Source organism: Podarcis muralis, chromosome 17 (assembly GCF_964188315.1).
Source record: "Podarcis muralis chromosome 17, rPodMur119.hap1.1, whole genome shotgun sequence".
In the NCBI taxonomy this organism is placed as follows: domain Eukaryota; kingdom Metazoa; phylum Chordata; class Lepidosauria; order Squamata; family Lacertidae; genus Podarcis; species Podarcis muralis.
This window is the reverse complement of record NC_135671.1, coordinates 37,417,123-37,441,141: the sequence shown is the minus strand read 5'-3', so window position 1 is coordinate 37,441,141 and position 24,019 is coordinate 37,417,123. Positions and strand designations below refer to the sequence as shown.

Genomic DNA, 24,019 nt, shown 5'->3' with positions numbered 1-24,019 from the left:
CCAAAGCAGCAAGGCCAAAGACTGCACATGCAATGCTGTCAGGGAGCCCCAACGGCAGAATGGGTGTTAAGCCAGGCACCCCCAAACTCAGCCCTCCAGATGTTTTGGGACTACAACTCCCATCATCCCTAGCTAACAGGACCAGTGGTCAGGGATGATGGGACTTGTAGTCCCAAACATCTGGAGGGCCGAATTTGGGAATGCTTGTGTTAAGCTGAAGCGGCAAAGAATTGGGCTCCCAAGACACAAGGAGAACACGCAGAATTCTATCAGGGAGATTAGTTTGGGAGGGCAAACTTCCCCCGACCCCAATTCCTCCTTTCATCTATAATTTTTTTGATGTGTCAATTTATTCAATTAAGGAAAACAGGAACAAGACTGAATCTTGTGTGTTCTTTTGCAAATCTGAGCTGACAGTTCAAAGCTCCTGTCCCAGTTATAGCATGGGAATAGGTGAGCCCTTCAGTCCAGCAGGACTCATCTTCCGTTAGCTTGCATAGCTTCTCTCTCTCACTTAGTATAATGGTGCAGTGCTTTGCATAATTTAGATTTTCTAGGAAGGGTGAGGGGAAGGAGATGTACAAGGTTGAAATCTCCCTCCCTCCATGGAAACCTTAACTCAACACACACACACACACACACACACACACACACACACACACACACACGGTGTGTATATATTTCAAGCCACAGGGACTTAGGAACCATAGGGTGAAAAGGACTTTTTGTGTATTTTTGTGGAATGGTGGCATGAGACCAGGGCCAGCTGCATGCTGTCTGTCATCACAGTGCGGAATCCAGTGTTTTGTTGCAAACAGACCTTTCATGGCTAAAATGTTAAGTCTTAGGGTTTCGAATTATGCATGCCAATGCAATAATTTTGCATTGGTAGCCAATGCAAAAACAAAACAAAACCACCTTCTTGTAAACTTAATTGATTCATTGAACAGTTTAAACTTATTGAGAGAAGATGACTTTTAAAAATGTTGACACAGTACTGCATTGCTGCAGTCGTACTGCAGACGGTGGTATAGCTTCTAACTTGGGAGTCCAGCGCAATTCTGAGAAACAAAGTTCTTGTGGCATCAGTTCAAAATAGAACTTCTGCACCTTGTGGGGACAGAGACCCTTAAACATATGGGGCAGGGACTACTATATGATCAGGCCTCAATCTAGTGTGTAGCTGTGGTAATTAAACAGCAGAGGAAGCAATGCTGGAATCTTAGGCATGTTTTCAGTACTCTTTTAGCATATCTCTGCTATGTGTAATTTGACTTTTGGATGCTGCTCAGTATGCACTGGAAGTAATGTAGTTTTCTAGCTTCCAAAATCCTGTTTTATGTCTTATAATGGTTCAAAAAGCAGGACCACAAAACCAAAGGTGCTCAGAAGGGCACTTTAAGCCAAATTTCTCACTTGTTGCAGCCTCTGCAGTGCAGCCTTCGGAGCCAGAGATCCTTGGAAGTGCCTCGCCCTCCAATCCATCATTAAAAGCTGGGCTTGCGAATGAGAAGACTCCAGGGATACACCTATGCGGCTGAAGGGGAGATTTCTCTTATGGCTTCCAGCTCTGGACCTTAGCAGCCTCAGTTCCAGCCAGAGTGGGAATATTTTGGAAAGGAAAAGTACTTTAGGGTGTGTTTTGGTGAAATTCCACGCCTTAAATTGGGACAATGATGAGAGCAAGAAGGAATTTTGCTGGACCTTAGCATATGACTCCTCTCCGTAAGATCCTGAGCTACCTGCAGCAGGCAGTGACATTACACTCTAGGGTCTAGAAGTGCCCCCCTTTTATTTAACCCAGCTAATCTTAATTTGTATCTGTTTGAGGGAAAGAACTGAAAGCAAGACCACTTCCACTCTTAATATAGAAGAAATGTCATTTCCCCGCTGCCATCCCCATCTCAGTGGAGCTTTGGCAAGTAACCTGGACATGTGCCTTGAGTCACCTTCTCAGGCCTGCCCCTTTAAGAGAGACACTTTCCCAGCTGCAAGCAAAGAGATGCAGTAGCCCAAGAACAACCGACGATATGGACCAGAGTTAGTCTTCGCTATGCCTTGAAAGTTAGTCTGCTGCAGCATATATAAAGCTGAGGAAAGGGTCATTTAGAGACATGATTTATTTATTCACGCTTTCAAATTTTTAATCTGTTAATAAATAGTTTCTTACAGAAACAACTCTGCATTTTGCATAGGCTTCAGGCTGTCGATTCCCACAATGTTACGCGAGTATCGTAGGAGGCAAGGGATTTCTCCTCCTGCCCAGTGTGGCAGGCCACAGATAGCAGCCTTTCTGAGGTAGGTAAACAAATTCCCTGCGACCGTCCTCTTCTCCTGCACAATGCAGCACTCCCTCTCCTAGTCATCTGACAAGCTGAAATTCATGGCTGCCGTCAACGTTGCAGAGAGCTTGGTGGCGATCTTCTCTGCAAAAGAAGAGAAGATAAAAAGGGGTTAGATGTCTGAATGGCATCCTTGGAAACCTCTTGTCTCTTTTCTAAAATGTGCTGCTGCAAGCAAAGGAGGAGGAGCTGCAGCTGGCTGGCCATTTTAGGTTTGCAGGGAAGAAGCCTAATCAGATTCAGGCAGCCGCTATTAATGGAACAAACTGATGGGGAAGGACAGTCTTGTCCCCTCGGCATTTGAAGAGAGGGAGGAAAGGTGAATGATGTACATGCAAATGTGTCATCCTTTCTCCTGGCTGTGAAGGAGAAGATTAGATGACAGTAAAAATCATACAGGGAGGAATTAAACGTTGTGCTTTTCTGATCGTTTTGGCTGGCCAGATGAAACAATATGCCTCCACATACTGTTTTGGGATGGGACGCGGGTGGTGCTGTCGGTTAAACCACAGAGCCTAGGACTTGCCGATCAGAAGGTCGGCGGTTTGAATCCTGCGACGGGGTGAGCTCCCGTTACTCAGTCCCTGCTCCTGCCCACCTAGCAGTTCGAAAGCATGTCAAAGTGCAAGTAGATAAATAGGTACCGTTCCAGCAGGAAGGTAAACGGTGTTTCCGTGCGCTGCTCTGGTTCACCAGAAGCGGCTTAGTCATGCTGGCCACATGACCCGGAAGCTGTACGCTGGCTCCCTTGGCCAATAAAGCGAGATGAGCGCTGCAACCCCAGAGTCGGCCATGACTGGACCTAATGGTCAGGGGTCCCTTTACCTTTTTTACTGTTTTGGGGTCCAAACCCCATGAACGAATGGTGGGAGGATTTGCGGGAGAGTCCTGCTGTGCAAGCAGAAATCCTTGCACATCGTTTCCACGGATGGGACATATTAACTGATTCCCATGTACGGACTGAAGGGTATCATGGGAAGGGTGCCTGAGGCCTGGGAACTACTGAAAAGGAACAGTGGAGGCTCTGCCGTAGAAATGTTGTGTTGTGGGACATTCATGGGCTTCTCCTGGAACCCCATCCAGGAAGAAGCTACAGAGGGCATGGCTCTGTCCCCGTCCACTGGGGATGGGGGGTCTTGAATTTTATTTTTTCACTATTCCCACCCCCACTAGAAATAAAAGGAATATGACCAAATGACAGCTCTTGAATCTTTCCAGGAGGAGGACAGCCTTGCTTGCTCCTTAATTTACTCGAAGGGTGATTCCCAGGAAGTAACTGAGAAAAAAACCATTTTGCAGCTATTCAGCAAGGCACCTGCTCCCACCCTGGGCCCCCTTCTTTACCTGCTCGTTTCTGCTGTTTCTTCCGCCTCTTGCTTGCAGCTTTCAGGCCTTGCCCCTGGTGCAGAGGGTCCAAGGCGGAGATCTCTGCTAGGTTAGGAGCCCTTGGCACAGACTTCTCTGCTTCCACTAGGGTCTTGCTCTTGGCTTTCAGCTCTACAGTCATTGCGCCAAACTAGGGAGGGCAAAAGGAAGATCTCCTTCATCTTAACCTTCATTCTCTAGCATGTATAAAACAAGGAAGATTCCAGCCTCTAGCAGTTGGCTTAAGTTCTTGAGGCTGCTGGGTTGGAATTAGTTGCAATGCCTAAACTCAAGTTAGAGCCCAGTCACCGTCATACTGCCATGGCCCAGTTACTGCAGCCACAACTGCACTATAAATATTTAAGAACAAAAAACACTCGTTGGAATACTCTTAAAGTAGCCGTATCCTGGGTGCTATGACTGGGACTGCGCGTGCTGTGCAATTCCAAAGAAGCACAGTGTGCAGAAATCTGATCTGAACTTTCATTTTAAAAAGAGAAAGCAAGTTTCTAGCCCTGTTGGTTGCAAAAAAAAAGTTGAAAAGAAGTGGCAGCATATAAGCAACTAAGAGATTATGAAATAAGATTGCTTGAAGTCAACAACTTCGGGGCCTTAACATCCCATAAAATTACAGATCAGATTGGGCAAACAGCACGGAGTGACCCAATTTATAGAGGTTGGAGATCCCACATTTTCTTCATGCAGAATTGTGACATTTCAGTACATACAGCCGTGGCTACAAGTATTTATTTGGACAGCTGGCACTGAACTTGATGGATAGCCCATCCAATTTTACCCAGATCTTTGAGCTAGTTAGTGCAAAATGGGAGCCATTCAGATCAAAGATCATACATGTGCTTATGATCACGACCTATGTCTCACTGTGGATCCAGGGCTAAAGGTACATGAAAGCTTATCATTTGCCAAATGAAGATGGGCAAGACTGAGCTTTAGACACGACCACCCAGAGTTTTTCACCACCTCCCTGCTCAAAGTCCAGCATGCATTCACCCTAAACCGACATTGCCTCTCTGTTTCAATCCATAGCTGGCAAGGGACTGTTCCTGTTGACATGACATATATTTCATCTTGTGCTGTGCTTTTTGGAACATTACTCTGGGAGTTAAATAAAAGGAATCTTGTCTTTTAGGCAGCAGAGAGTTCTCATTCTCTTCCTTTCTCATTCTGGCATTAGCTGCCAGTGCTGTTCCTAATTTGTATGAGGAAGGAGTCTCTCTTTCTCTCTCATTCCAGGCACCTCCGTCTTCCAGTTTGCCCCTCTGTTTCTAGCCAAAAACCAAACAGACCTTGAGTGTTTTCTATGCTGTGGCATCGCAAGAAGGTAAAACCACAAGCCTGTGGATTTGGCTATCTGACAGTCACAAGGTTCCTGACAAAACCTGGCCAAGGGGTGGGGGTGGGGAGAGAGGAAACGGCCTACAAAAACTTTTTGTGGCTGCAGGACATCAAGGGAGGAAAAACCCAGCAGATCCCGTCAAGCCCCTTTTCTCACTCCACACCACTTCTGCGCTCTTCTAATGGCTACTTCAAATATCAGACACACAATTCTGAATTCACCAAAGTGTTCTTTTTACACATCACGTTAGTTCAAAATTTAAAATAAACCACAAAGGGAATTCTTAAAAACCTGGGAATTATGGGGGGAAGTTTCAAATATTCCACAACATGATACTGACAACTCTGTGTCAGAACATTTGTTTTGCATGCAGAACGTCCCAGGTTCAGTCCCTGGGATCTCCAGGGAGGGCTGAGAGAGACCTCCGTCTGACTGGAAAAGGGAATGTCTTACAATATTCTTGTTTATAAAACCCAATAAAAGAAGAAGAAAAAGATATTAATTCCTGCACTGTATAAGAGAAAAATAAATGCCATTCTGACAGGAATGGCACACAAAAAAGAAAAGGGAATGCTTTTCGCTCCCTGGGTCAAATCCTTATCAGGGTCAGCCTTGTGGGCCAAATTTAACAGGTGAGCAGGGCTGTCCACCTATCACATGATATTGTGGAGTTCCTGCAGCAGAGGTGGGGCCCAGGATGACAAAGGGGAATCTTTTGCCCTTTTACTGCCCACCCCAGCTGGGAAGAGAGAGAAGGTAGCAAGAGAAGCTTCCTCTTGCTTCCTGCTACTGTGAATATCTTTCTCCCCTTAGGTCCTTTCCTACAACCACCACCTCTGCTAAGCAAGAAAAGGAATCCTGCATTTTCTCTCGTTTCCTATTGCAACAGCAATCCTCCCTGTGTTTTTCTATTCCACCTCCATTGTTGGAGGTGTAAAGGAGGAGCGCAGGAAGGCTTGCAAAGGGCTCTGAAATTTACAAAAAGCAGCCCTGACAGGGAGAAGTGGACTCTATGGCAGCCTCCATTTTCATCAGCTGTTTAGCACACACCTTGTTCTAGCAATCAAGCTCTCAATCTGAAGCCCTACCCTTACCCACCCGACATCAGGTACGGCTTTCCCAAAACAACCCATGGGCTACAGCAGGCACCCCCAAACTCAGCCCTCCAGATGTTTTTGGGACTACAATTCCCATCATCCCTGACCACTGGTCCTGTTAGCTACGGATGATGGGAGTTGTAGTTCCAAAACATCTGGAGGGCCGAGTTTGGGGATGCCTGGGCTAGAGGTTCCCCATGCCTGTTGTAGGCAAGACTGACTTAGATCAGTGGCCTGACTCAGGATAAAGTAGTTTCCTAGGTTCCTAAAACAGCGCCATGACATGCCAAAGCCCTAACTGCTGCCAGGATCTTGAAGTTGGATGTCACAAATGGATTGGACACAGAGGAGTGGCGGGAGGAACCAGCTTGGGAACCTCCAAGGGAAGAAGGCTCAGAGCCCAGGGATTGGTGGTGGGATGGAGAAGAGGGGTCAGAGGGAGAAGACTTGGAGGAGGAGGTGGCGGCAGCAGCTGAAGAGGTAACAGGGCTTAGTGAGCTGGGAGAGTCTGTGGCAGAGAGAAGTGCAGAATTGGAAGCTGAAACGGGAGAGGAGGGAGGCCAAGAGGCAGAGATGAATCTGGCTGGTGAAGAGCCATAGGTGTCTCCCCCTCCTCCTGCCCCCTCTCCCCATATCTCCCAGAACCAGGAAAAGCAGGAAGAGGGCGGAAGAGAAGTTAGCTTCACACAAGCAGTCTCTGATTGCTTGGGGAAAGTCCTGGTAAGGAGGGGGACTTAAGTAGCTGGGGGGGGGGACCTTCAGTCTCAACAACGGCTTTGTGGGGGCAAGACCTCCTGGGAATGAATTGCTATTCACTATGGAGCTGACACTCTGATGCAGATCTTGTTTTTGCTAATAAAAGGCTAACTTGCTCAGTGTGAATTACTAGAGGCTTTTTTTAAAAAAAATTGCTTTTCTGTTTCATCATTTCATCAATGCGTAGTATGTTGCAGACGAATGCATGGTAATAAGACAAGAGAAGAAGAAATAATTTAACATAAATATAAGACATATATCTGTAAATTCCTTTAAATTAACTCTTATGAGTCTGTGATTTACTGCAGGCTTGCTCCTGCCACTGGGTCGTGTTTATGTTCATGCCTACCTCCTCACTCCCAGCTTCCTCCATCTTAACCTCTCCTTGGTCCTGAGGACAGAGTTCCTCCTCCTCCTCCATGCCAGCTTCTTTTCCAGTGGTGAGGCCAGAGCCCTCCAAGGTGATGCCAGCAGGGCCCGAGGGCAAGTCTGCAACAGGTAAGGTCCGTGAAACACCTCTCTTGAATTGCAACAGACTGAACTGATGAAAAGGGAGAGCGGTGTGGGGAAGGAGGACACACTGAGGTGGTGACTCATCTCTGACCAAAGGAGAACGGGAGCAAAATCTGGTCATCCATCTACTGGGCACCTTCATAGATCGCCATCTCCCTCATCCCAAGGAAACAGTGGCAAGGCCAGCTTGATCACTACCCAGGAGCAGGGCCGGCCAAAGACATTTGGGCACCTGAGGCAAACCACAACTGGTGCCTTTCCTCCAACCAGGGAAGAAGAGCTACACTGGGAACAAGGGTGGGATGAGAGAAGCCACTGTAGGGGTGGGTGCTGCCAAGGCTAGCCTACATATCTTTAGGCACCAGGCAAATACCATATTTTTCACCCCATAGGACGCACCTAGTTTTTTGGGGGGAAATAAAGGGGGAAAATTATTTTTCCCCCCAGGCGCGAGCTTCCCCCGACCCCAGCCCCCAGAACAGGCTGCTGCCTGCAAGCCCAGCGGGACCTCCTGCCGGGCGCGCAAGGCTTGCGGACACCTTCCTGAAGCATGGGGTGTCCTCCGGAGGGCACCCCGTGCTTCGGGATGCAGGCTGCCGCCCCAAGCTTTGCGTGCCCGGCGGGACCTCCTGCCAGGCGCGGGAGGCTTGTGCACACCTGCCCGAAGCGTCCTCCGGAGGGCGCCCCGTGCTCCAGGTTGCTGCCCGCAAGCCTTTTGAGCCCGCGGGAACTCCCCCGGGTTCGCAAGGCTTGTGGATGGCTTCCTGAAGCCTGGAGAGCAGAGGGGTCGGTGCGCACCGATCCCTCTCGCTCTCCAGGCTTCAGCGAAAGCCTGCATTCGCCCCATAGGACGCACACGCATTTCCCCTTCATTTTTGGAGGGGGGAAGTGCGTCCTATAGGGCGAAAAATACGGTACATTCCTTTTCTCTCAGGCCCTTGCTTGAGTATACAATCTATGGCCTTTTAAACTGGGGGGGGGGGTCGTTATTGTTTTGTTTGATACTATGGTATGTATTTTTGTACCGTGGTACCTTGGTTTACAAACTTAATCCGTTCCAGAAGTCTGTTCTTAAACCAAAGCTTTCTTAAACCAAGGCGTGCTTTCCCATAGCAGCGGGGGACTCAATTTACAAATGGAATACACTCAACAGGAAGCAAAACATGTTCTTATTCCAAGGCAAAGATCACAAACCAAAACACCTACTTCCAGGTTTGCAGCGTTCTTAATCCAAGTTGTTCATAAACTAAGCTGTGCTTAAACCAAGGTACCACTGTATACTGAAAGCTGCCCTGTGATCTTCAGATGAAAGGTTGTATAGAAATTTTAATAATAGCTGGAATGGCTGGAAGTGGAATCACCGTGCCTCGGCTTCTCTCTCTCTGCCCTGTCACTTACTTGCCAAGACTTTCTCGTTCTCTTGCTCCAGTGCCTCAAAATCAAAGGCCTTGCCCATCTCCGCAACGATCTCGGCGCTGATGTGAGTGGGGAGCGTGTGGGTCTCAGGCGGGTGTGTGAAATAGCTGATCCTCCCACTAGCAGGGACAAAAAGGAAAGCAAGGAAACTGTTATCGGCAGCATGCATTACGGGGAGGGAGGAAGTATCCCTTCAGATCCATTTCCCCCCATGGCTGGTCTTTGCTGACGTGAAACTGGATTAGAACTGGGGGCCACAAAACGCTCAGGCCCGGGGCTGCTCCATCTCGTCCTCAGAACCTTACACTACCTTGCCTGCTCTCCCTAGGCCACATCTGGCACCAGCCCTGCTTTACATCCCCTCAAGTGTTTTTGCCCAGCTGGAATGTGTTCTTGAACTTAGATAATGCTTCTTGCTTCCTGTTATGGAGGATTCAGAGGAGTGTGTGTGTGTGTGTGTGTGTGTGTGTGTGTGTGTACCTGCCTACTGCACAAAGGTAAAATTTAGGTTCATTGCTCCGCCCACTTTGCCTCTGGCCCCGCCCACCCTGGCTGCCCTCAAGGGAAGGCGGTCCTTTCTCTGGAAGAAGTTCCCCACTCCTGCCCTAACAATGGCAAACATACATACATACATAAATTTTTATTTATACCCCACCATTCCTGGTTCAGAAAACTGGGCTCAGGGAAGTTAACAACAAATTTAAAACAATTGATGCAACAAAAAACAGCATAAAATACAGTATAAAACGTGAATAACAATAAATTCAGAATTCAAAAATCAATTTAGGGGGGAAATCCATCCAATATTAGATGATCACCAGGGCTAGCTGGCTAAATAAGTCCTGTTTGGGCCAGTGAGGAGACCAGGGGAGAATTAGGTGTGGGATCGCAGAGCGGGTAATCGTCATAAAAAGGGGAGGGGGAGGGAAGGAAGGGGGATAAAAGATCAGGCTAAGTTCAAATTGAAAGCCAGGTGGAATAGCTCTGTCTTACAGGCCCTGCGACAGGAAGTTAAATCCTGCAGGGCCCTGGTCTCATGGGACAGAGCATTCCAGCAGGTCCACTTGATCACCACCAACCGCTGCATGAGACAAAAGTTCCTTCATCCTGTTGAAATTCTGTTCTGTGAACGGCCCTGAGACCTCCAGGTATAGGGCAGTATATAAATTCAATTAATAATAATAATAATAATAATAATAATAATAATAAATAATTCTGTTCTTTGCTCACCTTGTCCAGTCACTTAGTATGGCTTTGGCTGCCTTCTCGTGGTCAGGCGTCCCTCCTTTCTTCAGCTTTCCCTGCCGCCTGGCCAAATGAGCCAGGAACTCCATGGTGTCCTGGAAATCTGGCACGCGGTAGTGCTGCATAATCTGCGTGGGGGGGGGGGGGGGAGAACAAGAGAGAAGCCAATTGCCCAGTTAGTAGTAATCCTCCTCCTCCTCAGATGACTCCAAAAAGAGCAGGATTGACTGACAGGCACTCAGGGCTCCCAATGCCCCTCTGGCACACGGCATTGAGAGGAGCCCAGAATTCCTGGCTCCCCGCTGCCTAATTGTCTGCCCCCCATCACAACCAGGGCCTGCCTCCCCCTGCCCTGCCCCACAGCTACCTGCTGCTTGTTGCATCGCTTCAAGATGGCCTCCACTGGGCTCACAGGGTCAACCAGTTGCTCTATCTTGACACAGTTTCGTAAGATCATGGCGGCATCTGAAGTGGGAGAAGCCACAACAATCCCTGGACAGTCCAGAAGTTTGATGTGCTTGTCCAGCTGCACCTCTTGCAGGCACCTAAAAGGAGGCAGCACAAGAGGGAGGGAGTCAACTTATTCCAAGAAAAATGCCCCTCCACCTGTTAGCACCATCTGCTAAAGCACTGTGCTGTATCCCTTCCTGTCATGAAGGTAGAGCGTAGAGCAACCATTATTGCTCCAGCTGTCTATCTTACCACACTTCATAAATTGTGGAATCAGAGTTGACAGGGACTTGAAAGGTCATCTAGTTCAACGTCCTGATGACGCAGGAAATGTTCACCCTACAGCTCCCTCTCCAGTGCAGGAGAACCTACGACAGGCATAGGCAAACTGACCACTGTTCCTGTTAGCAAGGGATGATGGGAGTTGTAGTCCCAACACATCTGGAGGGCTGAGTTTGGGGGTGCCCGGCTTATGATCTTCAGAGATCGTCTGTCCTATTTCTGAGCAGCTCCTTTCATCAGAAAGTTCACTCCAGTTGATCTATTTGTTGAGTAACCTCACTGGCAGATATTGGAAATGTTAAAACCTTGCAGGAATTGGCAAGTGGGTAGCTGATGGTTAAGGACAAGTTAAAAATAACCAAAAAAAATATTGTAATGTAAGGTTAATTACAGGGAGTGGAATGTGGATTAGAAATAACCAAGAAAACAATGCAGCAACAAGAGGAATTTATGGACACATTGATGGTGGAAAACCATTTGGGGGGGGGGGATGTATTAAATTTGTTTTAATTTGTGGTTGATTCATTAAAATTTGGAAAATCAATAAAAATGATGTAGGAATAAATAATGAAGCTCACTCCAGAGTTTAGCTGGAATCTACAACTATTAAGCCTAGCCCTCCTCTCCCTTCAGGGCAATGGAAACTAAATCTGCTCTGTCAGCTGTGCAACAGCCTTTCAAATATTGAAATTTATTTCATATCACCACTGAACTGTCTCTTCTCCAGGCCACCCCCAGATTTTCTCACAGGACTTGCATCCCTAGGCCTCTCACCATCTTTGCCACCCACCTCTGAACACATATCTGTTGGATGGCTAGGGCTCTGCCTCTGTGGCTGGAGACCATGTATTTCTGAAGGCCACTTGTCAGACAAGGCAGGAGGGGGCTCCGCCCTTGTGCTCAGGTCCTGGTTGTCAGTTTCCCACAGGCATCTGAATCGTCACTGAGGGAACAGGATGCTGAACAAGATGAGTCATTGGTCCAGCAACCAGGCTCTTATGTTCTTACAATACGCATCTTAAAAGTTTGGTGCGCAGAACTGGCACAGTACTCCAGGCATATCTGCTCCACTTCCCTGTGAGGAGGAGTTGCGCTGGAATGCGTGGCCACCCACTCCCCTCCGGGGGCAGGGGACTTGGTCCCCCATTGCCCGGGGGATCCCGGTGTGATAGGAATTTTGAGGTCTTAGATATATGGTCATGTTCATAAGTGTACCAACCAAGCACGTACATAGTTCAGCATAGGAAGACCTACCTGGAACCATTTTGATTCCTAAACCGAGCAAATGTTTTCTCTGCAAGGTCAAAGTGGGAAACCTCCCCATTGTCTCTTTTCTCACAAATCCTGTCTTAAGGGCATATTTAAGATATGAATAGGGTGTGAGCCTGTGACCTGGCCCAGGAACTAAGTATTTATCATTTCAAAAGACTGGCCAAGCTCCCCAGAAAATCCAATCAAGTAACCTGCCAGACAGGAGATAAACAATGACAGGAGAAAAACAACATTCAAATTTCTGTTTTAGACTGCCTTTTTTGTGGTGTAGGTATGATGTATCTGAGGGGTGGGTCTTTGGTTACACCCCTTCTGTGATGTATGTATGATGTTTCTGGGGGTGGTCTTGATCTACAGGGTGGCAATTTCAAAAGTCTTTATAAGGCCTTGCATGCCATTTTTCTGGGTTCCTCCTCCTCTCCTGCGGGTGGGGGGAGCACACTGTTGCAACAGATCAATAAAGATCAAGCTTCCTAGCTGCATTGCTTCTCAATATTCTCTGGTTGGCCTCTGTAATCTTCTCCTACCAATAGGGAACCTATGTAAGGACTCTCTATGGGCTCTTGGATACCCCATAAGGGAAAAGGGCAATTTTTGTTTACAACACCGGCCACGTCAGAGCCTGGCCAGCCAATCCGCTGGCCGGGGGGTGGGGGGCATGGCCGGGACTATTTAATTCCTCAATCACCCTCCCGCCCTAATTTGCAGGTTTTAGGCACTGGCCTTGCTATGGACCTCGGTTGGTCACCGTTAAGGGGCCTGGTAGGAATTTTTCCACTTGGCAAATTGGCACTGGGCACTTGGTTTTCGCCTACCTCATAGCAATCATCACAACTTTGTTAGGGTTGCGGTTAGGCATTGATTGACCTTGTGTGGGGGAGGGGAGGTGTGGCCATCACTTGCCTCTCCAAGCTGAAGGGTATTCCGTTAAAGGAATCCGGGGGTGTTGATCTTGTCCGAAGCCCGGTTGGGGGCTAGGGCCTCGACACAACCCCGATGGGAACACCAGGGGGAGCTTGAGTTGGTTCGCATCGACAGTGCTTCCCCCTACCTGTGGTTTACCCTTACCGGACTTCCTGTGCATCGGGCAGGAGTCAGATATAGTTGGGTCCATTCAATACCGCTCACATTCTGTAATCAATAAAGTTGTGGCCAAAATTTGCCCAATAACATTAACCTAATATCCGTGCCCTTGTGTGTGTTATTTCTCAGCAAGGGGGTGGCTTCGGGGTCTCGACACACAACTTCATCCAATGAGCTCAGAGGTGCATATACAGGGACCCCCACAACTATTGTAATCCTCACTGCATATCTGTAAGGTAGGTTATGCTCAGTGATAGCAACGCTCCACAGCCTGTGGACTATTGGAGAAAGGATCTGATTTCAGGCCTCTCTGTTCAAAGTCCACCCAGAGCTGCAGCCCCAGTGTTGCAAAACCACCCCCACCCCCCAGACATCTCTCCTGGCCTTCAGAAAAAGAGCACAAAGTCCATTTTGTCAACAGAGCTTTAGAGGCAAAATAGTCCGTGCCTCTGAAGGAGTCCTTTATCTGGTCTGACTAAATGGCTTTTATTTATTTTGCTGCTGTATTTTAACTGTTTAATTGTTCTGAGGTTTTAATTTATTCCATTGGGAGTTTTGTTGTGAATGTAATCATTTTTAAGTTGCAACCAATCGGCCAAATAAGCAGAGTGCCGAGGAGCAAGACGGTTACCAGCATGTCTCTCATTCATCCCCCAGCATCTGCCTATAGCGAAGGTGCTATAGGATACCACCTAACGCTCAGTTTGATATCCCTTTGTCAGGATACCTGCCCCCCAACGCCTCCTCCATCCTGCAACATTCCTTGTGCTCCCAAGCAGTGGGAAGACCTGGGCCACTTTTTACATGGCGATCCTACGGTTTTGAAAGAGCTCACTGTAAGTAATAAAGCAGTGCAAGTTCAAAAGGCCTCTGCAGCTCCCCAAAGCTACATTATATTATTATTATTATTACCCTGCTCTTCCCGGTTCAAAAAACCGGGCTCAGGGCAGCTAACAACAAATTTAAAAGACTTAATTATAAAAGCAGCATAAAATACAGTATAAAAACATGCATAACAATAAAATTCAGAAATCAATTTAGGGGAAATAAGCATTGGATAATCCCCAGGGCTAGCTGGCTGAATTGGTCCTACTTGGGCCGGCGAGGAGGCCAGGGGAGAATTAACTGTGGGGTCTCAGAGCAGGTAATCTTCATAAAAGGGGAGGGGGAGGGAAGAAAAGGGAAATAAAAGATCAGGCTGAATTCAAATTAAAGGCCAGGCGGAATAGCTCTGTCTTACAGGCCCGAGGGAAGGAGGTTAAATCCTGAAGGGCCCTGGTCTCATGGGGCACCAGGTCAGAGCCATCACTGAAAAGGCCCTGGCCCTGGTGGAGGATAGTCTGACTTCCTTAGGGCCCGGGACCTCTAAAATATGCTCCAGACTGTCTCAGGAAAGGGGGTAGAGGGATGCATCTTGCCTCATCTCTTAAGACCCACAGCACAAATCTTCTTCCCTGTGTCTCTGAGGCCCACAGCCCCTTCCCAGCATCTGGGGGGATGTCACATGTGCCACTGCTGAGCTGGAGTGCATCCACAGTTCCATCATTCCCCTTCCTCGCACACAGTCTGGCCAACCTTTCCTTTCCTTGCCCTGAAATCCAACTTGGCCTGAACACTCAAGATCCAAAGCTCTCCTTTCCAGCACAACCAATGCTGTTCTGCAGCTGCGCCTCTGATTGGCTCACAAACACCCTAAAATGTTGCGGGTTCTACAGATAACCTAGAAGAGAACTGAAGGGCCTTAACAGCTTAAGAAGACACCGTACACCAGCCTTTCTCAACCTGTGGGTCCCCAGATGTTGTTTCTGGGGTTTTTTGTTTTTTATTAAAGATTTTCTTGTTTTACAGAAGTATGTGTAATGTCTCTGGTAATTTTTTCCATGTAACATTTTTACAAATCAGTTTCATTTGTTGAGACATTAGGAAAAAAGGGGGGGGGGAGATGGGTGGTTGTGGGGTTGGGTGGCGATGTTTCTATTTTGCTTAATATATGTGGGGTTTGGTGTTCAGCAGTGCTTGTGCAGGTTCTCTGCTGTTCACTTATGTTCCTTTAGTGGTGAGAGAGGTTGGGGTTGGCCTAGGGTGTGGTTGTTTGTTTGTGGTTGCCTGCGGTGATCTTTGTTTTCGTGTGTGAGTGGGGTGTGTGTGTGTGTTTGGATCAGGTTAGCCATATTGATTTGTATGCTGTTGGCGGATTATTGTCATTGTCTTGTTGGACTGTGTATGTGATAAAGGGGAGCCATACCTGGATCCCCAGATGTTGTTGAACTACAATTCCCATCACCCCTAGCTAGCAAGGCCAGAGCTCAGGGATGATGGGAGTTGTAGTCCAACGACATCTGAGGACCCACAGGTTGAGAACAGCTGCCATACATAGACAAAGCTCAAGGGAGAACTACCCCCACCCCAAAACCCTGGCTTCTACAGCATGCACAGAAGGACTGCTACGTACTTGGTGACGCCAGGAGTGGCACCAACACCGCAGGCCCGGCTCCTCTTCAAGCTGTTGATCAAGCTGCTTTTGCCGACATTAGGGAAGCCTGCGGTGAGAGATGGGAGAAGCGGACGGAGCCATCAGCAAAAGCACCTGCTCCCACTTAAGATTAGGTCTACCTATGTGAACACCTCCTTCTCTCCACTCCTTATAGCAAAAATAACGCAGCGCAGAAAAGGAAGGCACAGCTGCCCACAAGCCGCCTTTCCTCTTTGAATGAATGAGCGCCAGCAGCCAGAACAAAGGCATCTTCAAAGGTTCATGTCCAGCAACACCAACAGGCAGGATCCTTGCTCAGTAGCAAGTCGTTCTGATGTGCAGCATATGACTCCCTCGTTGCAGCGGCTCCGGTATGTTTCTGGGCACAACGCGAAGTGCTGGTTATGACCTATAAAGCCCTATTCAGCTTAAGTCCAAGCTATCTAAAGGGCTGCATTCCCTCCTACAACCGTGGCGGGGTTTTGAGATCTTTTAGGGAGGCCCTTCTCGGAGTGGAGACGCAGGTGGAGACACAGGAGAGGGCCTTTTCGGTGGTGGCCAGACAATTTTGGAACTCCCTCCTTAGAGAAGTGAGACTGGCTCCCTCCTGGCTGTCCTTCCATGGGTAGGTGAAGACTTTCTTGTTCCAACAGGCTTTTGGGAATGGGCTGCTTTTAAAGAGGGAGCTGGTGCTATACTGTTTTGGTTGTGATTGTATGTTTTAAATAGAATATACATAATATTTTATAAATGCTTAATTATTTTTTAATGCCCCCCCCCATTTTTAGCTTTTTTTTTTTAATTATCTCTAAGCAGCCTTGAATCGCTGCCAGGGGAAAAGGTGCGGAATAAATAAATAAATAAATAAATAAATATTATTCTTACAATGTGCATACCCACACATCATGGGCTTGCAGCCTTGGCACAACTTTGCCAGGTCATCTGGACCTGAGAGGCAAGAGGTCCAATATTTAACAAGGTCAGGAAAGATATCCAAGTGCTTCGATTCCTACCATATTTTATAAATTTTCACAAAATTTATACACCGCTTAACTTTTTTAAAAAAACCCTCAAAGCATTTACAAGAAGATAACACGAGAAAGTCAAGAAAGAATACAACTGTGCTTTAAAAGATACAAAAGTTAAAATATTAAAACATATTTAAAGGTAAAGGGACGCCTGACCATTAGGTCCAGTCGTGACCGACTCTGGGGTTGCGGCGCTCATCTTGCTTTACTGGCCGAGGGAGCTGGTGTACAGCTTCCGGGTCGTGTGGCCAGCATGACTAAGCCGCTTCTGGCGAACCAGAGCAGCTCATGGAAACGCCGTTTAACTTCCCACTGGAGAGGTACCTATTTATCTACTTGCATTTTGACATGCTTTCGAACTGCTAGGTTTGCAGGTGCAGGGACAGAGAAATGAGAGCTTGCCCTGTCGCAGGGATTCGAACCGCCGACCTTCTGATTGGCAAGTCCTAGGCTCTGTGGTTTAACCCACAGCGCCACCCGCGTCCCAATAAAACATATTTAAATTACCTCAAATTATCCCAATGTCTTTCTGAGCAATGGGGGTAGGATTTAAGAGATTCCGCCCCCCCGGCCGGCTTTCCATCTCCCTCCAAGAGGGGCTCCCTACTCACCCACAACCCCAACACTGATGGCCGTCCTGACATCCTGGTTCCGGCAGTAGTTGGCCAGCACCTTCATGAGGCAGTCTGCCCCAACACAGGCTCCTCCGCTGAGCAGCTCCCCCGAAGCCTGGGATACAGGGACTCGGCTCTGTTGCTGGAGGTGGGGGAAAAGAGAAGCAGGCAAAGGGGGTGATGCACAGCCGCAGCCAGAAGTTCTGCCGCTAAAAAAATGGCCTGGTTTTCTTCCTTACTGTTTTACTGTCCCCCCCTCGCCCAACAATCAATACAATCAAGGAATATAAATAAAAGAGAAAGGAAATATCGGCTATGGATCATAGTAATCTGCATAAGAGCCAACTCCTAGGGGCCAACAGGGTTTCGCCCCTCCCCATAAAGTATTTGAGGGGGCCGGGTCCCCCCAAAGTTAATGGGCATTGCCATTCAAATGGTGTGCATGCAACGTGTCATGCGGTCAATTGTGCAAGGTGGGGCTTACCTGTCCCCAATATTTTATTCAAGTTGGCACCCCTGGTAATCTGGAGTCTCACATACAGTTAAAAAAAGGTAAAGGTAAAGGACCCCTGACAGTTAAGTCCAGTCGCAGATGACTATGGGGTTGTGGCACTCATCTTGCTTTATTGGCCGAGGGAGCCGGCATACAGCTTCCGGGTCATGTGGCCAGCATGACTAAGCCGCTTCTGGCAAAACCAGAGCAGTGCACAGAAACACCGTTTACTTTCCCGCCGGAGCGGTACCTATTTATCTACTTGCACTTTTTGGCACGCTTTCAAACTGCAAGGTTGGCAGGAGCTGGGACCGAGCAACAAGAGCTGACCCTGTCGCGGGGATTCGAACTACCAACCTTCAGCAAGCCCAAGAGGCTCAGTGGTTTAATAATAATAATAATAATAATAATAATAATAATAATAATAATAATAATTTATTTATTTATTTATGCCCCGCCCATCTGGCTGGGTTTCCCCAGCCACTCTGCGCAGCTTCCAACACAATATTAAAATACAGTAATGAATCAAACATTAAAAGCTTCCCTAAACAGGACGGCCTTCAGACGTCATCTAAAAGTGTGGTATTTGTTTATATCTTTGACATCTGATGGGAGGGCGTTTCACAGGGCGGGCGCCACTACCGAGAAGGCCCTCTGCCTGGTTCCCTGTAACTTGGCTTCTCGCAGTGAGGGAACCGCCAGAAGGCCCTCAGAGCTGGACCTCAGTGTCCGGGCAGAACGATGGGGGTGGAGACGCTCCTTCATCAATGAGGAATCAGCACCTTGATACCTCTTGAAAGGCGCCACTTGGCCTCAGAGTTGCTAACTTTGCGTTAACAGTAATAACGAGTAAGAGAAATCGGTGGAAACAGAACCGGCTGACAGAGCCCTTTAAGAGAGGCACTCTTCCCCAAATGGCTTTCAATGAAAACTAATAACTGGCCAAAGCTGTCACTCACTTGCCCCACTGCAAAATCCCAGCACCACTTACCAGGTTTTTGCTCTGCTGCTGAGTGGAAGCTTTAAAGGCCACTGTGGGGAATTCGTTCCTCAGGTACTTCAGCCACTTTGCTACAATTTCCTTAGATACCAGATCTGGGCCAGGAACAGAAGAGAAGAGTTAACTTTAGGATCCTCAGCAAAGCTTGAATACCAAGCACGTCTCCCGGGAGAAAACATCTCTGCATCAACTGCCAAGCCTTGCCAAACCCCTCTGGACTGCTTTGAGTAATCTCTGAGCTTAATAAACTGAGATTTAAAAATGCATTCTGGGTGTGAACGCAGCCCCTTTCCTCCTCTCTTTGCCGTAGCCCAACAAGCTTCCTAGCATGGCTGGTTCTGAAGCTGTTAATCACAGTTGCTCAGCTGAGTGAAAATGGGAAATCATAGTTACCGTAGATTCCGGCATATTAGGTGACTGGGCGTATAAGTCGACCCCCAACTTTTGCTGTTCAATTTTAGAGTTCTAGAGTTTGAGTGCCGCCGGGGCAGAGCGCGCACCCCTCCGCTGCCTCTGCCTTCGCAGCAGAAGCCCAAGGCGGGCGGGCGAGTGCTGCGTTCGGAAGGACTTTCCGCGTCCACTTCTGTGGGGAGGGAGGAGGAGCGACGGCAGAAAGGGCGCCTCTGCTCACCGGCTCCCTCTCCTCCTTACCAATGCGTATACCTGGCATATAAGACGACCCCCGACTTTTGGGGTGATTTTTCAGGGATAAAAAGTCGTCTAGTACGCCAGAACATATGGTAACTGAAGGCTTCCTTGCCTGTTCATTCACTCACACCTGCAAGGGAAGGAGCGAAGGGCTTGTGTGGCTGCAACTCAGCTTCTTAAGCTTATGGCTGCAGAAAATCAGTCACTAAGCCTCTACCGCTCTCTCATTTGCCCTTCTCTGCTTCCCCAAAGCTTATGTTTCCAAATTATTTGAATGCAAGAACCCTGAAATCACAATAAAATTATGGAAAAGCAGCTATTGTAATTCATCTGCTTATTCTATGTACTTCTCTGGACTGTCCTGCCAGAATTTGAATTTTGGGAGAGAAGCAGAGACCCTGAATATAACAGTGCAGGATTCTGGTTAACACTTGTTGAACACTGACTATGAGAGTGTCTAACACTCTGCTATCCTTGAGTAACACAGCAGAGAGGACTGGAATCATAGCATACCAGGGCCAGACCCCCTTTCCTTCCCAGAGAGCCTTCACACTTGCCTATTTTATTTAACACCAGGACTAGCCTCTTGTTAGCTCCAGCTTGCACCACGGCCTGCTCAACCTGGGGGCAGCGGCAGCCTTGGGGATCGCGAGCGTCGAGGACTTCCAGGATCACATCAGCTGCTTCCACCACCTAAAGGGAGAGAAGGCCAAGAGCGTTTGCCACCTGACAAGCGGCTCAGCCCCTGAGGACAGTCGCGCTCAGAGCAGATGCATCTTTCCCCACACTAAGTGACAACAGTCCCACTGACCTTCCTGAACTCCCTATAATAGGCCTTGCAGGAACTGTCTTTCTCCAGCATGGCGTGTTTCGCCAGTTGCTTCAGATCCATCTCCTGCAGGGAGAGAAAGAGTTCATATTTTAGCTTAAAAATAAATTAAAAACCTTACAGCATTATATCTCCCTTTCATTAAGAGCAGTATACAAATTTAATAAATAAGAAATACCAATAATAATAATTACAGCTGGGAAAGCATTTTAACACTAAGTAAAGGATAAATTAAAAATAAAAGGCAGGGCGAATGGAACACAGTGGGACATGCATAAAGGAACAAGTCCAATGCTTCGAACAGCATGGAAAGTGAATTGCAATTGTGCTTGTAGCATAAGCAGAATTACAAGGACTGGCACTATGAGCCACTTGTTCTAGAAACCAAGAAGCCCATGGGTTGGGTTTAGGACAATAATTTCTATCCTACCTGTCTACAACCGTACACAAGGGAGCTTGCGGTTTGGACGACATGACACAAGATGTAAAATATGACCAACACCTAAAAACAAGCTGTTTTAGAGCAACAGGAATATTCACATTGGGGAGTAAATCCACATTTTGAGAATGACTGTCTGAACAAAGGCAGTGATGGGGCCTCTCTCAGGAGGCTGTTCCAAAGTTTAATGCTTAATAGATTTTTGTATTTTAATATTTTGTAGGAAGCTGCCCAGAGTGGCTGGGGAAACCCAACCAGATGGGTGGGGTATAAATAATAAATTATTATTATTATTATTATTATTAAGCATGGACACAATCAGCAAGTTGTTAAGACTGGGAAAACATGGAGCTCATGATGCTCTCTGTTTGTCTGGATGGAACACAGGATAGAGAGGCCTGAGAATGTAGAAACTAGTTTGCAGTACATAGGGAAAATGTACATTTGTTGCTCCGCATTTGTTGCTTCTGCTTCTGTCCCCGCACACCACTGGCATGTGACCCTGGAAGGTGCCAGAGAGAGAAGAGAACATGGCCCTAGGTTTTGAAAAAGGTTCCCCAGCTCTGCCTTACAGGGTCTCCAAAAAAGGAGGCAGACAAGTAGTCTCTAAACAGCTATATGAACAGGGTCCCATTGCAGTCGGTTTGCATGTCCTTGAAACTTCAGTACCTTCTGTTCAAAATTCTGCTGTCTGTGCAAGGCATCCTTCTGCAGCCCTTCCAAACTCCGGAACCGGCTGATTTCCTTCTGCCGTGCCGTTCGCTGCCGCTCCTGCAGTTCTGTAGCCTGAGAGGATGTGAAAAGACTTAACTCAAAGAGGTTGCCACGAGCCCCATTGGAAAGAGACCCATTTTTCAGGTTGTTTGAAACCTAAGATCCTAGAGCAGCGGTTCTCAACCTGTGGGTTTCCAGATGTTGTTGGACTACAACTCCCATCATCCCTGAGCTCTGGCCCTGCTAAGCTAGGGGTTATGGGAGTTGTAGTTCAACAACATCTGGGGACCCACAGCTTGAGAAAGGCTGCTCTAGAGCCAAGGTTTGGTACCCAACCACTGATCCCAAACTGGGAAATGAAAGCAGGAACTCGAAGAAGCCAGGCTTCATTTCCTCATGCAGGGCTTCCCACTGCTTAATCTCACCCTTTTCTCTTTTAGTGCCACTCCTTTCTTGACATGCTCTTTGAAATGTTGCAGCTGAGGCACTCCTGGGTCCTTTTTCCCATGAGGCTTTGCATCCCTTCTCTATAAAAGCCAAAGGAGACACACTGGTAAAGGCAATGAACTGGACGAGACATCAGAGATAGAAGACCCTAGAAATTCACCTTAGCTTCACTGAAAGTAAAAATTAAATGATCCTTGTTCTCCCAGCTAATGCTACAGTCAGAAGCTTCATTCCCTTCCCCTCAAAACTTAGGAATAGAGTCCTCCCAGTTCCCAGCCTGTTCCTTTCCACTCCCTTGCTGAGCCGATGAATCCTGTGATGTTTCACATCTGCAAACTGTACTCTGGATTTTAACTTAAGTGAAGCTTACTTACTTTGTCTTTTACAACTCTTATTTTGACCCAGACAGAATCTGCCTCCTCTCCTCCAATGAAACTCAGCTCCCTAAAATTACTGGCAGCTATCGCACTGCCAAATCCAAAGATGTCTCTCTGCCTTTCCACTTTTTGATCTCTGCTGCCTTCAATGCAACTGGCCCTTCTTTTCCTTGTTGGCTCCCTTCATGCTTCCACCTGCTAAATTTCACTTTTCAAAAGGACTTATGAAGAGTGGGAACAGTTGGTGCTGCCAGCCTCTGCTCACCTTGCCATGTTTCTGTCTCTTCCCAGATTTTTTCTGCTCTGCAGAAAGGGGAATAAAATCAAAGGTGAACACCATTTTATGTTTGGGTTCTCCAGTTGGTAGGAATTCAACGTTTGACCCAAAAACCTGGCAAAATGACTTACTTTTTGACATGGTGTCAAAAGCTGAGAGAGGCGGAGGTTTGTTTTTCTGTCCAATGACAGCTTCTGTGGCCTCTGGAGAAACTTCTACGTTGCTCTCTTTTCTGATTAACAGCAACTGGAAAAGGAAGAAAAGGTGCCACCAGCACCCCTATTTCAGAACCAAAGATCTGAGCGGAGGGGAACCGAAACCCTGTGATCTCTTGTTTTGGAGAAACAGAATAGAGATAACCAAACAAGGCAGAGAGCGCCCACAAACCTTGGACAGGACACTTGCACCTCCTTGATCCCCTTGATCTTATTCAATCCTTTATTAGGCATAGCAAACCACACATTATAATACAAACACCGTATACAGATTGTGGAAAATACGAATTCGGCATAACAATTTGCATAAATAATACAGACTAACACTACCACATCACCGACCAATCAAGAACCACTAAATCGCTCTATAATGGCCCAGGCTTTCCACATGGACAGCACACAAAAATTTAGCCACTATTAAAGTAATTTGATCATTCCTGTCCGAGAGCAGGTCCTGAACAGTTGGCGGCATAGAGCCGAGCCTGGTAAGTTGCAAGGCCTCTAACAATTGTCTTCTGGCATAAATGCCAAACTCACAAGAAAAGAAAATATGCTCCAACGTCTCAGGTTCCTGCCTACCCCATTTGCAGAGACGATTCTGGGAGAGCTAAGTATCTTCCTCTTACTATCGTCGAAGGAAACATATTAAATCTGAACAAAAAAAATTCCTTCTAGTAGCACCTTAAAGACCAACTAAGTTAGTTCTTGGTATGAGCTTTCGTGTGCATGCACACTTCTTCAGATACGTGCATGCACACGAAAGCTCATACCAAGAACTAACTTAGTTGGTCTTTAAGGTGCTACTAGAAGGAATTTTTTTTGTTTTGACTATGGCAGACCAACACGGCTACCTATCTGTAACTGGAAATATTAAATCTGGTTAGCATAAACAGCCTGCACAGTTCATGATTCTTCAGATTTGTCATGTAACCCTTTTGAAAGATCCCCTTGATCGTTCACGAAGCAGGATGCTAGATCTCACAACTGTTTGATTCCATCGGCCGGACCCATGTGCCGCCTCCCCTGCTGAACTTCAGCCTGCAGGTCGGGTCGCGCGCTTGAAAGCTGCCCGCGTAACCAGCACGCGCATGTCAATCTGCTTGTATGCCGCGGCGCCCCATGCCCGGCCCTTCCGCCCACTCCGGCCCCGATCCTCCTTCTTACCCTCCAGGTCGAAGCTCCCCTTCCAGGGGCGGCGGCGGCGGCGGCGTCTGCTTTCTACGACGCACGCGGCTTCCTGGATGGGACACGTGGTTTCCTGCGCGTTCCCGAGGAGGGCGGAGCTCG

General features: G+C 47.6%; 2 protein-coding genes across 2 annotated transcripts in view; one reads left to right on the top strand and one right to left on the bottom strand.

The window, feature by feature from the left end:
• The window catches only part of LOC114587638 (uncharacterized), a 22,796-nt gene extending 20,498 nt beyond the window's left edge, over positions 1-2,298 (top strand). Inside the window, exon 9 of the mRNA XM_028712192.2 lies at positions 1,426-2,298. Coding sequence (XP_028568025.2) covers positions 1,426-1,491 — 66 coding nt within the window. The 3' untranslated portion in view covers positions 1,492-2,298. The remainder of the gene's footprint in view (positions 1-1,425) is intronic.
• On the bottom strand, positions 2,103-24,019 carry GNL3L (G protein nucleolar 3 like). The gene is made up of 16 exons (XM_028712193.2): positions 23,897-24,019; positions 22,649-22,763; positions 22,506-22,543; positions 21,842-21,943; positions 21,372-21,488; positions 20,246-20,329; positions 19,992-20,127; positions 18,778-18,881; positions 17,291-17,435; positions 15,631-15,718; positions 10,459-10,636; positions 10,077-10,219; positions 8,829-8,965; positions 7,267-7,406; positions 3,687-3,858; positions 2,103-2,426 (listed from the first exon to the last, which is right to left on the bottom strand). Exons 2-16 carry the CDS (start codon positions 22,656-22,658, stop codon positions 2,359-2,361), a joined length of 1,662 nt encoding a protein of 553 aa, XP_028568026.2. The 5' UTR covers positions 22,659-22,763; positions 23,897-24,019; the 3' UTR covers positions 2,103-2,358.

Coding starts and splice junctions, on each gene's coding strand:
- GNL3L (XM_028712193.2), bottom strand. Junction 21,944..22,505: donor AGAGACAGAAACATGGCAAG/GTGAGCAGAGGC, acceptor TGGCTTTTATAG/AGAAGGGATGCAAAGCCTCA. Junction 8,966..10,076: donor ATACTAAGTGACTGGACAAG/GTGAGCAAAGAA, acceptor TGTCCCTGCTAG/TGGGAGGATCAGCTATTTCA.